This window comes from Limulus polyphemus, unplaced genomic scaffold (genome assembly GCF_000517525.1).
Source record: "Limulus polyphemus unplaced genomic scaffold, Limulus_polyphemus-2.1.2 Scaffold1085, whole genome shotgun sequence".
NCBI lineage: Eukaryota > Metazoa > Arthropoda > Merostomata > Xiphosura > Limulidae > Limulus > Limulus polyphemus.
In genome coordinates this window covers 101,249-118,337 of record NW_013666695.1, presented here as the reverse complement: position 1 = coordinate 118,337, position 17,089 = coordinate 101,249, and the positions used below count along the sequence as shown (strand labels likewise).

Here is a 17,089-nt window from a genome sequence, read left to right as displayed (position 1 = left end):
GGTAGTTTACTTAATAGCTTCTATCACCAGTCTGTGTGTGTGTGTGTGTTTATTTATATATATATATATATATATATAGTGCAAGCATCTAAAGGACCAAACTGTAGAAGCAAGTTTAAAATTCACTTTGTTTCAGTCCCCTTCAAGTTATTAGTTTTTGATATGCTTATTGTGTGAAAGGTAATAAGAGCATATCTCCAGTTGAAACATATATATGCAGCACTAATATGTCCATTCTTTTCCAGGTGGGGACCAAATGTTCAGCATGTCTCGTGTATAAAGAAGACTTTGAAAACACAGGGTGTGTCACTAGAACATGCACCATTGGTATGTTTACACACACACACAAGTAGTATATAACAAATCTCTCAATTCAGTATCAGTCCGCTGTATTTGTTTAATGGAACTTTCTTTATGTAGAATTTGTTTCTTAATATTACAAAACACATTGTAACATAGGTATTTTTGTATTGGTTTGAAAGTTATAATTTCATTGTTTCTTTTAAATCAGATTGTTACAACAATTCTCATTAGTACTGAGCAAGAACATTGAATTAGTGAAATGTAAATCAATTTAACCATTGCCAGTAACTGTTTAACTTTTATGCTGCTGAGTTATGTTTTTTTTTTTTGTTTTATTTTATTCAATGTAGTGAACATGGAAGCAGTAATTACCATGAATTAGTAAAGGCATGATGTTTTGTGAAAGCACTCAAGGCAAATTGTAAATGTTGAATATAATCTAATTTTCACCATAATTAGAAGAACAGTTTTCCACTAATTCTGTATTTAGTACTTAGTTCCTAATAATTTTATTTATAGTTGACAATTAGATTCTTGTTTTTTGTGCTCAAGGAGTCAAATGTTCTTAAAGTGATGATGTAAACTTTTATTTTTTTGTGTTTATTTTGAAGGTTGTACAGACTTAGTTTTAAATAAATTATAGAATGTATCTCAAGTGACTTCTTCATATTTTGAATTACACATGATGGACAACCATGAAGTAGTTATTTATCTTGTGTGATTCAAAATATTATTAAAATTTTGTGTACTAGTTAAACAAGAGAATTTTAAAATATGTACAATTGTGGTTTAGATATATTTTGTATCTATATTCATTATCTTTGTTATATTTTTTTGTTTAGTTATTATACACATATTTTTTTACTATAATGAAAATTAGTTAAATATATTGTACTACTTCGTTTAATGAGAAACCTTAAGAAAAATGTTCTTCTGAATTTGAAGATAGGGGGAGTGGAATTAGATCTCTCAAAGCTTTACAATACTGTGCAACACTTTGGAGGATTGAAACAGGTCATAGAAAAGAAGAAGTGGCAGAGGGTGGCAGATGCTATGCATATTCCTAAAGCAGTAGGTTTTATAAACCACTGTCTAGTGGTTACTGATATATTATGTATTTATTAACAGTTATTGTCATGTAATTTCACATTAATGTTAGCAAGGAACAGTTACTTTGTTTCTTAGTTATTTGCTGTAATTTTTTGTAGTCTTTCAAATTTTGTAGTGCATACTAGAGGGATTTACATATTTTGATAAAATGTTTAGAAAAAAACTACCTATACACCCCAGATACAAATAATTTTTTTTATATATTTTAAACAACTTTTTGCTTTTGTGGCTTCCTCAAGGTTAATATACACAACTGTTTGATATTAGAATAGTCGTTAAATTATAAAACTGCTTGTAATATTTTTTTTGTAGTCTGCTGTAACATGTGTCTGCCAATATATAAATTATTATAATTATTTCATTATTATTCTTATATTATAGTATAGTTAGAACTATATAGCTATACTAACATATGACATATATAACTATGTTCTCATAAAATAATTATATATGACATATGCTATACAGCTGTATTGTTAGTGTTATAACTATACTATAATATTAGAACAAGAATGAAATAATTATAATAATTTATATATTGTTAGACACACATTACAGCAGACTCGAGAAATAGAACACTACAAGTAGTTTTATAATTTAATGACTATTCTAATATCAAACGTTATTACGTATATTAACCCTGTCGTGACGGGTCACATATCAAAGGCCATGTTATTGCATTTGTTGACTGTCATTCAAAATTTTTTTGAACTACTTTTTTATGAATTTATGCCAATAAGTTTGGTATCAAACTGTAGATTGTAATTCAAATGTTAGTATTATGCATTAGTTAATTTCTTAATTTAAAAGTAAATATTAAAAAAAAACCCAGCTAAACATCAATTTTTTTAGTGTCACGTGGTATGTTGAATGCAGCACTGGTTCAAATTAAATATTTGTGATGTCAAAACACAAAGACTATAGTTTTGTATGAATTAGGAACTCAAACTATGAATATTGACAAGATAGAATATTAATAAGAACCTCTTATCTTTTTTATTTGCCTCTTTCTATTTTTGGAAACTGTTCATTACATACACTTACTTACTTCTACTTGTGAAATCTGAATAACCAATTGAAATCTCAGAATGCCCCCTTAGTGATTTTCTTGGCCATTTTGACATGTTATTATGTTAATCTCATTCTTTTCACACAAGATTTCAAGGGGATAAGGTAAGTCTTTAGTGAGCTTGAAATTTCATATTTTTTAGACCAAAATACAGATTAGTTACTACGCTTGATAAATTGTAGTGGAATTCTATGGTTATCGATATAGTAATTTATATATTTTTTTTTTTTTGGTATTTAAAATGTATATATATATAGAAAACCTATAATAATTTTTTTTTCACATCCTCCATGTGGGATATTTCATAAGGCTTAGCATTCTATGACAAGCAGCAAACGAGTACAAAAGTTGTAACTAGAAGAGACAGTTGTTTGCTTTTCTTCTTTATTTACTGTTCTATGTTTTAAGTAAAATAAGTTTAAGAACTTATTTGTAAATAGTAATAATCTGTATACATACAAATGTATAATATAATATTTTACAAAATACTAGTCCACTAAAACACAGCCAGACAGGTCATTTTGTAAAGGCTAGTTTTTTATTCTTGGATACGGTAACTTGAGTGCTCATGCGCCGTGTCATTGTAACTTCTGTATTGTTAGCCAGGCATGGCCAGAAGGTCAGTATAATAAAAATAATAAATGTACATATAAATGTATAATGTTATGAGATTTAAGCTACTTAATCTAAACATTTATGTTTTTGTGTTGTAATTTGTAGTCATTCTAAAATAAAAAAAGACATAATTTAAGTATATTTCCTAATTTATCATTGTGGTTACAAGCCCAATCAAATTGGCAGACCCCATAGAGTAAGGGTGAGAATATAACTGAAAAAATATAAAGTTTTACTGAAAATAAATGTTTGAAATGTATTTAGAAGGTTTTAGAGGTTACACAAATAATATTTGAGATTTTTGGGACAAAATATAGTTTTTTAGTTATAACATGAAAATGACTTCACACTTAGACTGGTAATGAAACAGACTCGATATTTTCACAAACAAATCTATAATATCGATTCTTCATTAAAAATCTGATTTTTTGTGTTCGAAAGACTTGTAATCTCTACTGAAAGTCTACCAAATTTTGTGAAGATACACTTGCTGCATTAAAAGTTATAGTATAAATACTTAACATGTGCAAATGTGTATATGAACTGTATATAAGCTGCAAAGGTGAAATGTTGGTTAAAATATAATAAAACTTTTATATGTATCTGAAGTGTAAAGGTCGTTTATTTCTAAACTTTTTTATCAAAATGTTTGTTTTATAATTATAGTTAGTTATAATAACAATGAATTTTAAAGGAATTGATTTAAATTGAAACATTCTTGTATTGTTACAAACTTGCAGGAACAATGAGTTTGTTTTTATCTATGAATATTACGGATTGAAAGTTGATAGTCTTCTTTAAGTTTAGTATATTTGGGGGATAAAATATTCAAGACAATTATTTCCCCCAAAAGGAGGCAGAAGGCTGCCTAGAGGGGTCATGTGTTTTAACAAATCACACCAGTATCCAGTAGTGTGTCATCTGTTAGTCAGTAGACACTTAAATGATGTCAGATAAGGGATGTTTAACGTTGCAATTTGTACTGTCATGATATACGTAAAATGTGCACATGCCTTGAATTATGAGAAGAATTATGCACTTTGTAGGCTATAATGCAGCATGACATATGAAATTCAAAAGCAAGAAATAAAATTATTTGTTAATCCTAATTTTTGTTTTATTGGTTCTTGAAACAGAACACTTTTGGGGGCCCTACAGATGTACATTTAGTATATCCTGTTGAATTGGCTGGATTTCTGAAATTGTGTGTACTTTGAGTACATGCACTAACTTTTAATTTTTTAAAAGACCCATTATTTAATCCTGATCATTCAATGTGTAAAACATTCTACACCAGTTGAAATTGCGAAAAGTCAAACTATAATAATCTGGATGTTTAAAAAACTTGCAAAAATTAATAATCATAAGTTAGAGAAAATTCAAACCATGATAATTTAGACTCGGATCTTACTTTTCAAAATTTATTTTTTTTATTCTTCTTAGGCACAAGACAGAGTAACAAAGCTGTATGATGCTTACTGTAAATACATTGTACCTTATGATACTCTCCCTGCTGAAGAAAAACAAAAACTTGAAGAACTGGTTGTTTCAGAACACAACAGATATGTGCAGAAAAGACGGGAGCATGAAGAAGCTGGAGAAGATGATCCTGAAGAAGAAAATATTGATTGTGTTGCAAAAGTAGGTGTGTTTTTTTTTTTTCATTTTATGAAATTTGTGACTTATTAATATTGTGACATTTTAGGAAAGAAAACTACAGTAAATTTCAGAATTACTTTGTTTTGGAGCTTAGTTGATGTGAGATTTTTTAAAAACTTTTTTTGGGCTTATTAGAGATTACAGTGGTATAGTAAATATTTAACATGACACCAAGTATATTTTATTTTTTAGCAACTTTACTCTGTCATTAGAATTAGAGAATAAGTTTTTCTATCAAAATGATACGCCAAGAGTTAGGAGGCTCAAATCTCAGGTTATTACTTATGTATTTTTCTTGGAACTAAAGGAGGCTGTTAAACTTATTTTTAATCAAAAATATGTGGTGTGGTCATTATAGTTTCTAATTAAAAGTTTGATTAAATATTAGTTTTTGTCAAAAGATGTATTTTGTTTTCTAGTTTTGAAATTTCATAACTATGCTTTTATTAGACATTTTCGTTTTGGATGAAAACTTTAAACACTTAAGTTGAAAAAAGATTATCACATTTTTATGAAGTTTTTATAGCCATTGTTGATAGGCAAGTATTTTATAAGCATGTGTAATATTATTATCAAATACTTTGTAGGTTTATTATGTTTAAACTTCTTTTTTAAGGGCCGCTCTATGTCTCTCAGTGGTTTCTACAGGATTGCACGGAATACTATGGCTATGTATTACAAGCATGAGCCTTCACCAGATGAAGTGGAGGTATGTTTACATCTAGGCTTGATAGGAAACTTATCAAAATAATTCCATACTATGCCCACTATCATATAAAACAGTGGCAATGTCAGGCTGGAAATTTAAACTTGAGTCTCTTTGTGTGCCCTCATTGTAGATCAACTATTAGTTAAATGATTCTTTACTGTGTAATTTTTGTATGGTGTAACTTTTATTTTGAATCTTACAAAAACATAGTGATAATACTTTTACAGTTTGATACATAAAAGAACTAATCATTTTGTTGGTTTCTTGTAATTGAAATTAAGGCTGTTTATACCTTGTAGATGTAAAATACATGTTGTAGCATAAGTTCAACATTTTTCAAGATACTTCAAAGACAAATAAAAAAAATAGATAAGTCACAAATAAAATAATCTCACAACTTGTGGATACTGTAAAGCAGGCATTTATTCTTCATAAGCAATTGGTCATAGTGAAAGGTATGTGCGTGAATGTTATTTTTGATGAGATTGAAGAAGTTTCTGACAAAAATGTTTATGGCACTCATTGTTGAATCAGAAGTTTCAAAACTACATTTGTGAATTACATAGCTGATTGTAAAGATCCTGCTAATGTCCTCCTCCTTATTAACCATTTCACAACAGGCTCAATATAAAATACATGAGTTCATATACACACATTTGCACACATTAAGTATTTATACTGTAACTTTTAATGCAGTAAGTGTATCTTCACAGAATTTAGTAGACTTTTAGTAAACATTAAAAGTCTTTTGTACACAAAAAATCAGATTTTTATAATGAAGTATTTTTACTAAATATTTGTTTGTAACTATATTGAGTCTATTTCAATACTAGTCTGAGTGTGAAGTGATTTTCATGTTATGATTAAAAAAAGCTACTTTTCGTCCCAAAAATCTCAAATATCATTTGTGTAATCTCTAAAACCTCTTAAATACGTTTCAAATGTTAATTTTCAGTAAAATTTTATATTTTGCGTATTATTTTCTCTTCCCTAACTTTATATGGGGTTGGTCAAGTTGACCAACCTCGTAACCACCATAAAAAATTAGGAAATAAATATAAATTATGCTTTTCTCATTCTAGAATGACTACAGATTACAACACAAAAACACAGATGTTCTGTCTAAATAGCTTAGATCTCATAACATTATACATTTATATATATTTATTATATTGATCTTTCAGCTGTGCCTGGCTAACATTACAGAAGTTGCAATGATGTGGTGCACGTGTACTTATGTTACCATATCCAAGATTATAAAACTAGCCTTTACAAAGAGACTTGTCTTGACTGTGTTTCAGTGGACTAGTATTTTGTAAAATACGGTCACATTTCAGTTATAATATATTAAGGATGTATATATGTTATTACTATTAACAAACAAGTTTTTAAACTTATTTTTCTTAAAATACAGAACATTAAATAAAGAAGTATAGCAAACAATTATCTCTTCTAGTCATGAACTTTCTACTCGTTTGCTGCTTGCCATAGGTTGCTAAGCCTTATCAAATTTTGCACGTGGAGGATGTGAAACTAAAAAAAATTTCAAATAACCAAAAATCATAAATTACTATATCGATAGCATAGAATATCACTATAATTTATCAAACTTAATAAGTAAGCTGTATTTGGGTCTAAAAAAATATGAAATTTCGAGCTCATTAATGTCTTACCTTAGAATCTAGCATGAAAAGAAAGAATAATTCAAAGAGGCTGAGAAAGCCACTAGGGAACATTCTGATCTTTTGACTGGTTATTCATACTTCATAGACAGAAGTAGGTGTATGTAACCAAGTGTTTTCAAAAAATGGAAAGAGGTTTGGGGGGGCACTGTGTTTGCTACAGTAAATGTAGTGATATCTCAGCAAATAAAAAAGATAGGAGATTTTTATTTTATATTCGGTAATTTGAGTTCCTAATTCATAAGAAACTATAGACTTTGTACTTGGACATCACAAACATCTAAACTGAACCAATGCTGCATTCAACATACCACGTGACACGCAAAAAATCGATATTTAGGTGTATTTTTTTTAATATTTACTTTTAAATTAAGAAATTAACTAATGTATAATACTTATAATTATAATAGTTTGAATTATAATCTACAATATGATACCGAATATTGACATAAATTCATAAAATAGTAGTTCAATGAAACTATGAATGTGAGTCAATGAGCTCAGTAACATGGCCTTTGACCCGTGACATCTGTTGATAGGGTTAAACCTTTTGCTACTGCCTCAGTGAACTACACCAACCACGTGGCCCCAAACTGTCCATGAGAGTTTTGAACTATGACTTTTAACATGTTTTGTGTATCTTTATGAAATTTTTCAAGCTTTTAGTAAACATTTACAAATATTTTGTTGACAAAAAATCAAAATTTTTAATGAAATATTTTTACTAAAAATTTGTCTATCAGTATATGGAGTTGGAGTGTTTACTGCTATGAGTACACAGTGATTTTCAAGTTAAGATTGAAAATACTTTTCATCTAAAAATATCAGATTTTATTTGCATAACCTCTAAAACTGTGTAAATAAATACCAAATATTCATGTATTTTCTCTACCCTATCTCTTTATACACATTTGGTCAGTTTGAGTGAACTCATAACCATCATAAAAAAGAATGGGAAATAAAATGAGTAGTACTGTTCTATCTTTTTTAGTATTGACTACAAAGTTCCAAATTACCTTTCCTAAGAGTTTTTACTTCTAACCTTTGCACATCTATTTCCTATGTTTATTTACTGTTTGCAGTTGAAGTACAAACCTGTTGAATATAAAGCAATGAATAACTGCTTTTACCATTAAACTGTTTATGTGACACTGCAATACTATACTGTCAATAGTAAACAAGCATGCACTGTGCAATAAGCTGAGGTTTATCGTACTCCTGGCTCTGAGAACACAGGATTTATTGACTTGTTTACAGTAGAGTGGTTGCAAGGATAATTGTCCAAGGTAATAAAAATGTGAGAATATATTTATGATGCTCTGTAGAAAGTATGGGTTGATCTAATAAACGTGTTAGTATTTGGATATTAATTAACCTCATAGGGTGGTTGGAATTTAAGAGTTATAGGTGTACAGTGTGTGTAAATAAATAAATATATATATATTATTTACACAGAAATGTTTAATTTTTAGCTATTTTGTTTAAAACATAGAATAATAAAGAAAAATTATATAGAAAAGCAATGGTTTCTAGTGTTTACAATGTTAAAAATTTGGTTTGCATTTGTGTGTCAGAGTTGTTAAACCTCACCATGAGCCTTGTTTATTCTTTCAAGTGGAGAGGGGAAGACAATTTTTCTAGATTTCAAAGATGTATTTTAGGAAATCAAAAAATTATGAAATTGCTATACTAGTAAACATAAAATCAGTTATTTATCTGGCTTTCCAACTAAGCTGTATGTGGGTTAACCTTCTTTCCATGGGCATATTTTTCTGTGCCTGTCACAAGGTTTTAGTGAGTTACATTCACAGTTTAATTAAACTACTTGCTTTTCATAGTATATTAATAAAAATAGTGCAAAAATGTAGCTAATAATCCATATATCAATAGTATAAGTTTTATATTCTGACTTTTATGGCCCCCCAGTGGCACAGCGGTATGTCTGCGGACTAACAACACTAGAATCCGGGTTTGGATACCCGTGGTGGGCAGAACACAGATAGCCCATTGTGTAGCTTTGTGCTTACTTACAAACAAACTGACTTTTATGAGGCAATATTTTAAAAAATCTAGAATTTCCCATAATGTGAGAATTGTGATATTTGGTCTTTAGGCATCCCCTAAAGTATAAGTATTTCAATAGTATAAGTTTAATATTTTGACTTTTATGAGGCAATATTTTTAAAAAATACTAGAATTTCCCATAATGTGAGAATTGTGATATTTGGTCTTTAGGCATCCCCTAAAGTATAAGTATTTCAATAGTATAAGTTTAATATTCTGACTTTTATGAGGCAATATTTTTAAAAAATCTAGAATTACCCATAATGTTAGAATTGTAATATTTGGTCTTTAGGCATCCCCTCTTCTCTAATTTATTTATCACCTCTCCAAGAAGTATAAAATGTAACATAAATTCCTTGTTATAATATCGTCATCACTCGGGTAAAGCATAATTTTCATAGCCTTCAATCTTATTTGGTTACAGAGCCATGAGATAGACAACCATACTCCTCTTGCCATGCCCACCTGTCACATCCTTTCTTTCAGAAATTGCCAATAGTTTTCTCTGACATTCAATACTATAGTATTTATAACCAATAGAAAGCCAGAGTTTTCATCTATCAAATGACCTGTTACATTACATTGTTTTCTCTAAAGAGAATGAGGGACCGTGCTAATTACACCAGTAGAGGGTGCCAGTAGTGATTCAGTCCTTGTCTATAGTCAGATATCCGGATGTTTATATTCTTCATGTTCTTTGTCTTGCCCATGTTATCATGCTTTCTGTTTGCTTAATAAATATAATAGCTCAAAAATGCCTCAAATGACTTGTTGTGTGCTTGGATGTTCTAAGAAAGGTAGTAATTTGTGGAATTCAAATCTGGAATTGTCTAGAAAGTGGCTTCATGCATTCAAATGAGACCAGTGGAAACTGAAGAAAGTTGTTGTTGTTTGTCATGACCACTTTGTGCTTGACATCTATGTATCTGAAACTAGCTATGGTTGGCCTATGTTAAATAAAGTTTTCAATAATTCTGCTTTTCATTTAGATATTTGTCTAAAATTATTTCCATTTTATAACCTTTTTTTTAGTTGTTTAAGTTTTAAAATTTTATTTTCAAAATACACCCCCCCAACCACGTCCCATTTAGCTAAGCTTAATCTACAAAATTATTTTTATAGGCCTATCACAAAGCTTATGTAATGCACGATACTTGATAGAGACTAACACTTCAATAATACTTACCCTATATGTTCAAATCTATAGTAGGCCTAGAGAGTGATTGTCAGTAAATGCTATAAAACTAATATATATATATATATATATATATTGTTTGAACCTTCACCCTAAAGAATAGTAAAACCAGGTGTCATTCCAAGTGTTTTCAGCTGGTCCAAGACAATCACACCATAGTCCATGAGAAGAGCTGAGCGAGCATTGAAAAGGATAAAATGCTTCAACCAGCAAGTAGTTGACACACCTGAGTGAACTATTCTAGTCCTATAAAATGTCAGTAAGAGTGCCAAATACACATTTAAATGTGAACAAAAGTTAATCATTATCATTATTTCATTCAATAGCTAAAATTACATCATATTATTGAGCAATTTTGAACAAGATTCTTACCAAGAATGCTTGTATCCATGTAACAAAACAATAGTCTGACACTGTATTACTGCTCATATTATTTTATTTACCTATTGATCAAAATTGGCTTTTCAGTCAGTAGTCTTAGCTCCACTGCATTTAAATTCCATCCTAATCATGCTGAGATTCCAATTTTCATGTTTCTCACTAATTTTAGTGGAATTGGTAAAATATATATCAGGAAAACAAATGAAATTCTTGTACTACTCAAACAAGCTTATTGACAAACCAAGTGCTGGATTGCAAAGCGTGCTGGCCCAGTGCTGGGACTGCATTAATACTGGTGTCACCATGCATTAACAGTTTTGAGCACAATCCCTCATTGTCAATTTCACTTTCAGTTCAAGCTTGATTCCCATGGGAAACACATAGACGAGCTTAGATGAAGTTTTATCAGCTCTTGTTGCATAGTTATAAAGCCATAAATTTTGTGATAATTATGGGACATTGTCTACTTTTTGCACGTTATTATTTTGTGTTCTTTGGTGCTTTATTCTAACTAAGTAAAAGATTTAGTACAATACTACCATTAAGCATCATCAACAATCAACAGCTAAATAAAGAAGACTCAGGTAAGTACTTTTTTCTTGTTTTTCATGTGTATTCTTTATTTATTATTATAAGAGTAACTAAAATGTTAAAATAGAAATCTCTTAGTTAGTTAAAGTTAGATTAGGTAAAATTTATAATTATATAATAAAAAAATGTTCCACGAGCATACATGTGGGCAGCTCAGAGTAGCTTGTGGGTAATGTACTTCGATAGCTTAATGTGCGCTGCACATTTGCCAAGTGATTTACAATTTATAATGATGCAAATAGTAATTAGTCAGGGTTCAGAAGGCAATAAAATAATAAAATTTAAGTATAAATAGATGAATTATGTTATGAGTGTAAAGTTATTTAAGGTAAACAAATTTGAAGTCATTCTAGAAAGAAAAAGAAGATAATTTAGATTTATATTGAGTTTTGTTGTTGGTTAGGAGGTCAGTCAAATTGACCAACCTTGTGTAATGTTAGGGTAGAGAAAATAACATATAAAGTCTAAAATTTTGCTGAAAAAAAACGTTTGGAATTTATTTAGGAGGTTTTAGAGATTAAGCAAATATATAATTTAAGATTTTTGAGATAAAGAAAAGTATTTTTAATCTTACATTTAACATGGAAATCACATAGCACTCGGACTAGTATATAGAAATATATATACTCACGGACAGATCTTTAGTAAAAATACTTCATTAAAGAATCTGATTTTTTGTGTACAAAAGACTTGTAATGTTTACTAAAAGTCTTCTAAATGTTGTGAAGATACACAGTGTATTAAAAGTTATAGTATGGAAATTATAACGAGTATAAATGGTTACGAGGTTGACTGACCTCGTAGCAAGAACTTTAAAACAAATCTTATTTTTGTTGAGCAATGACTTAGTCAACAGACTTCAACATTTCCAATAAAACTCCAGCTTTCTCCTTCAAATCAATTACAAATGACTGTCAGATTTATGTAGCTTGGAATGTGCTCTTTCTATTTGTTATAAACATGTATTTAAGAGAAGTAGGTGTGAGTAGACTAGAGGTTTCAAAAGCATTGAATAATGGAGGGCTACTCTGGTAGGTTTCATTAATATATTGATATTTCACCAAATCATTTATACTTTTGTTAATTTATAATTTTCTCAGTCTTTTTTTTTTATTTTATATGATTTGTAGTGTTTTGTAGTCTTCAGGTTTCCTTTTTCAATATCTATTTGTTTTTCCTGTTCGCTTTTTACCCTACATCAGAAATCATTGTGGCATATATAGGTCTATTGCAGTAATAAAAAATTCATAAAAAGAAATATATATACAAGCACACAAACACACATTCACAATTTTGTAAAGCATGGTGATCTAAGTTTGTGAATTATGTAGTTTTCTCACTTGTTTTCTTCATTTTGTTATTCCAGTTTTACAAAAACAAGCTATTTGTTATAATGTTGGAGTTTTATTTTAACAGAATGATTATTGGAAGCATGTCAAGGAGCGAGAAAGTCATATAGTGGTGCATGCTGGGAATATAGACAGCAGTGTGTATGGAAGTGGGTTTCCTTGTACACGAAACAGCCCTTTTGCCAAGTGAGTATTTTGTGTATTATATCATAGTCTCATTACTAAAAGTAGTATACATTTTAGAATCGATCTTGTGTACTTTAAGTTCCAAAACAGTACTACCTCCTCACACCCAAAGTTATCCCATTCATGTGTGGTTCCTTATAAATATCAACTTACTAAGTTTTGAGTTATTAGTTAATTTTGATGTTTCATTCACATTTTTTTTGGCAGTCAGAGTTGACTTATGAATTTGTATTTTACTGTGGTGGATCAGGAAGTTTCTGCAAAATGGGCAATGTCACTAGTCCCCAGTGCAGCAGATTGACTTGTAGGGGGTACATCTCCCCCCTTTTTTCTTTGTGGGATATTCATCATGCTCCATTTCTTGCAAAATGGTCTTTGGGAGTCATCCTGAGTCTTTGAAGTTCAGGGTCAATGTGGGGAGGCTACATTCCTCCTTGTCCTTCCTGGTCTCTCATTTGTCTCATCCTACTTGTGCTAGCCAATCTTCACCTGTCAGGGTTCTCCACGCCTCCTCTTCCTCTCCCCATCCTTTACCCTACTCCAGGCATTCCCTTCCTTATGCTTGTTGTTTTCATTCCTACAGGAGTCAGCATTATCGGTGATGGGATGTCTTTTCAAGGGCAGGTGGAGGGGCCAGGTTACAATGGTTTTCAACTGTATGGGAATTCTTCACTACAGATCCGTGGGTTTTATGGGCTCTGTCAGAAGGTCTTTGCCTTCAGTTCCGGTCCTCTCCACCCCTATCTTTTATCGTGGTTTCCTTTCATCCTCCTCCTTGGGATCATGACTCGTTCAGTCATCTAGCAGAGTGGGTTCGAGGCCTTCTCCACAAAAGTGCTATCAAATGGATGGTGCCGATTCTTCTAGGATTTTACTCCCATCTGTTTATTGTCCTCAAAAAGATGGAAACACCCTGGAATCCTATCTCTCCTTTTGGTGGGTTTTCCCCAGGTCTTTGGATAACTAAAATCGACATGACAGATGCTTCTTTTCATATTCCTGTTGCTCCGGAGTCACAGTCTCAGTCTATATTATTTCGCTCTTTTTTCCATTCCTTTTATCTTGTTTGTCCATCCTGTCCATTTTGGCTTCTTATGTGTTCTGTCGTGTTGTTCATTCTTTTGCTTATTCACTTATTGGGTCTTCGGACTCATCATTACATAAATTCATACAATAACATACTAATTGTCAGTTTCCATGAAAATGTGTAGAGGCATAAGCCAATTATAAGCTTAAATAAATTATGGCTGATGGTTGGAAAATAAAAAAACTAAGGTATAAATAGCCATTGAGGTTTAAATTGGGGACAGATCTTTTTGTAACTAGTCAATTCCAGATAAGAGCAGCACGATGTCTTTGTGGAAATCATAGTGTATTTATAGAAGAACATTTCAAAAGTGAAATTAAGAAATTCTTTTTTTTTTTACATAGCTTCAAAAATAATAATCTTTTTTACATAGAATTATTTCCCATGATTTTGACAAACTATCTGATTTTTATGAAACAAGTTCAATATTATAGCTGTTTTTTTAATAAATCATAAAGTGTAATACAGGTAGAATTTGATATATTTCTTAGAATTATTGTAATATTAGTAGAAATTTATGTTTATTTTTATCCCCAAAGAAATAAATTGTCTTATTTTTGTGAGTTTGCAATGCTTCATATGCTGCTTATGCTATGGTCTACTGGAAACATATAATAACTCCTGGTGTGACTCACTGAATCTTATTGCTTTGTTTCCAAAAGGGTTACTGAGGCAGTGGGTAGAGCTGGATGATTAGTGGTATTTGCTAATAGATTAACCAATGGTCTCATTAATTGAATACCTTTGATTAATCAATTAGTACATGCCCCCTACAATACAAGAAAAAAAACTATTTTCTAAAAATATTTTCTCACAGATTTTTTTAAAGATAATCTGCATATTTCCTACATGGTGAAAGAATTGGAAATGTTGAATAAATGTGATTATAATTTTGTTTGTTTTAAATATATGTAATCCTCCTTCTGTAAGTCAAATAAATTGATAATTAAACAGAAAATCGTCTATTTTGTTTCCAGTTCAAGCATTATTTCCATGGGAAACATATTAATGAGCTTAGCTGAATTTTTAATGGATCTTATTGCATAGTTAGAAAGCCAGAAAATTATGATAGTTATAGGACATTGTTTGCTTTTTACATGTTATTATTCTGTGTTTTAGTTGCATTATTTAATTAAATAAAAAATTAATGATGTAGTACCATTAGGATAAAAAAAGTAGGGTTAAGTTTCATTGACAGTTGACAGCAAAAAAAAAGACCCCCTGTAAGTACTTTATATTTTGTTTTTCATGTGTATTCTTTATTTATTATCATAAAAGTAACTAAAATGTAAATATCAGAAACTTTTTAGGTTATATAAAATTATATTAGATTAGGTAAAATATAGAAAAATTATAATAATTTTTCACAAAGTAAGCTTGCAAAGTACGTAATTCAATAGGATAACGCGAGTTACACATTCGCTGAGTGATTTACAACTTGTGTGGCAGGATTATTAGTTAGATAGGGTTCAAAGGGCAACAAAACAATAAAATTAAGTAGAAATAGATATATATTGTTACTAACCTTAAGCTATTAAGGATAAACAAATGTAGTTTCCTATTAAAATATGAAGTCATTCTAGAGAGAAAAAAAAAGGTAATTTATATTTATTTGATATTTTTTTGTGGTGGTCAAATTGACCAACCCTGTATAGAATTAGGGTAGAGAAAATAGCAGATGAAATATAATGTTTTGCTGAAAAAAAAATTTTTTTAATTTATTTAGGAGATTTTAGGGATTACGAAAATAGAAATTGACAATTTTTAGATGAAGAAAAGTATTTTTAATTTTCACATGAAAAATCACTTTTCACTTGGTGCAGTCAACCTTTTGACACCGTATGTTCATGAAGAAGTCTTTAATGAAAATACTTTGTTAGAAATTCTTATTTTTTTGTCTACAAAAGATTCTTACTGCTTACTGAAAACTTGCACAATTTCATGAAGTTATAGTATGGAAACTATAAAGGTCAGTTTGGAGTCGCAATCTTAGTCAATTTGACCAAGACCATAGCAAGAGAGTTAAACAAACAACCAATCATCAACAAAATACCTTTATTACACCTTATGCAATTTCCAGTCCTGTGACTTTGTTTCATACTGTATAAATATTCCTGTGTGTAGTTAAACTACTTGTACCTGATGATGACAAAACCTTTTCCAAACACTTTACAGTGTTAAACTTGTAATAGTTTCCTTTGTTACCCAGTCGGTACATCTGTAAACTGTATAAGGTTACCTCATATTAAGTTATATGATGTCTTCTTATCATAGATAATTTCTATAACTTTCAAACAGATACAATTTAACACATAAATACTTTCACAATTTACAGATGAAAGGAACATTTATAGAAATTATACAAAAACTCTTAAACCTATATATTTACTCCAGTGTTATGTGATAGTTTAAATCTTGTTCTATCCAGTCATGTTTAAATTTTTATAACCATTTTCAGAGCTGTGTTTCATGACTGAATGATCAAATCATTTAATATGGATCCGTAATAAAGTTTTAAGGAAGGCCTGTTCAAAGTAGGGAAATACTTGAAAATTGAGAAATGGATAATATATTCTCAAGAGGTGATAGGTTCTTAGGAAAAAGTTATTCTTTGCTGGAATGGGAAAAAATTCTAAAAAGGAATCAACTAGTGAGTTGTTTTGCTTGCAGGCAAAACTCGTTGCAGCTGTGCAGAAATGAAAATGCAAACTTTTTTTTTATCGTTGCTCATGAATTAAACTGAATTTTTCTTGGGCTCCTTACTAATTTCTAGATTATATTCATATATTCTAATATATTCATGCATGCTATTTATGTTGATACACATAAGAAAATAGTGCAAACATGTTTTTTAAATAACCTTATTGCAAAAATTCTCTGTTTTAAAAATTCTTGTTCTAGATATTTTTGTAGTGTATTTTATAATTTTTGCAAAATATTTTAATTTATTTAAAGTTTGGTTTTTAAATTATTAAATATTAATTTTTTATCAATATTTCAACTTGTTTGTATTTAGAAAACAGGAAAGAAAATTTCTTTATAAAAACTTTTCCCTTTGAGGTGGATTCCTGTACTTGGTGAGGGGGACC

The 17,089-nt window shown here is 29.9% G+C and overlaps 1 protein-coding gene across 1 annotated transcript in view; it reads left to right on the top strand.

The window, feature by feature from the left end:
• Positions 1 to 17,089, top strand: part of LOC106462056 (protein Jumonji-like) — a 115,339-nt gene that overhangs the window by 60,165 nt on the left and 38,085 nt on the right. Inside the window, exons 8-12 of the mRNA XM_022389179.1 lie at positions 181 to 327; positions 1,249 to 1,374; positions 4,541 to 4,738; positions 5,373 to 5,465; positions 12,795 to 12,913. Of these exons, the coding sequence (XP_022244887.1) occupies positions 181 to 327; positions 1,249 to 1,374; positions 4,541 to 4,738; positions 5,373 to 5,465; positions 12,795 to 12,913 (683 nt within the window). The remainder of the gene's footprint in view (positions 1 to 180; positions 328 to 1,248; positions 1,375 to 4,540; positions 4,739 to 5,372; positions 5,466 to 12,794; positions 12,914 to 17,089) is intronic.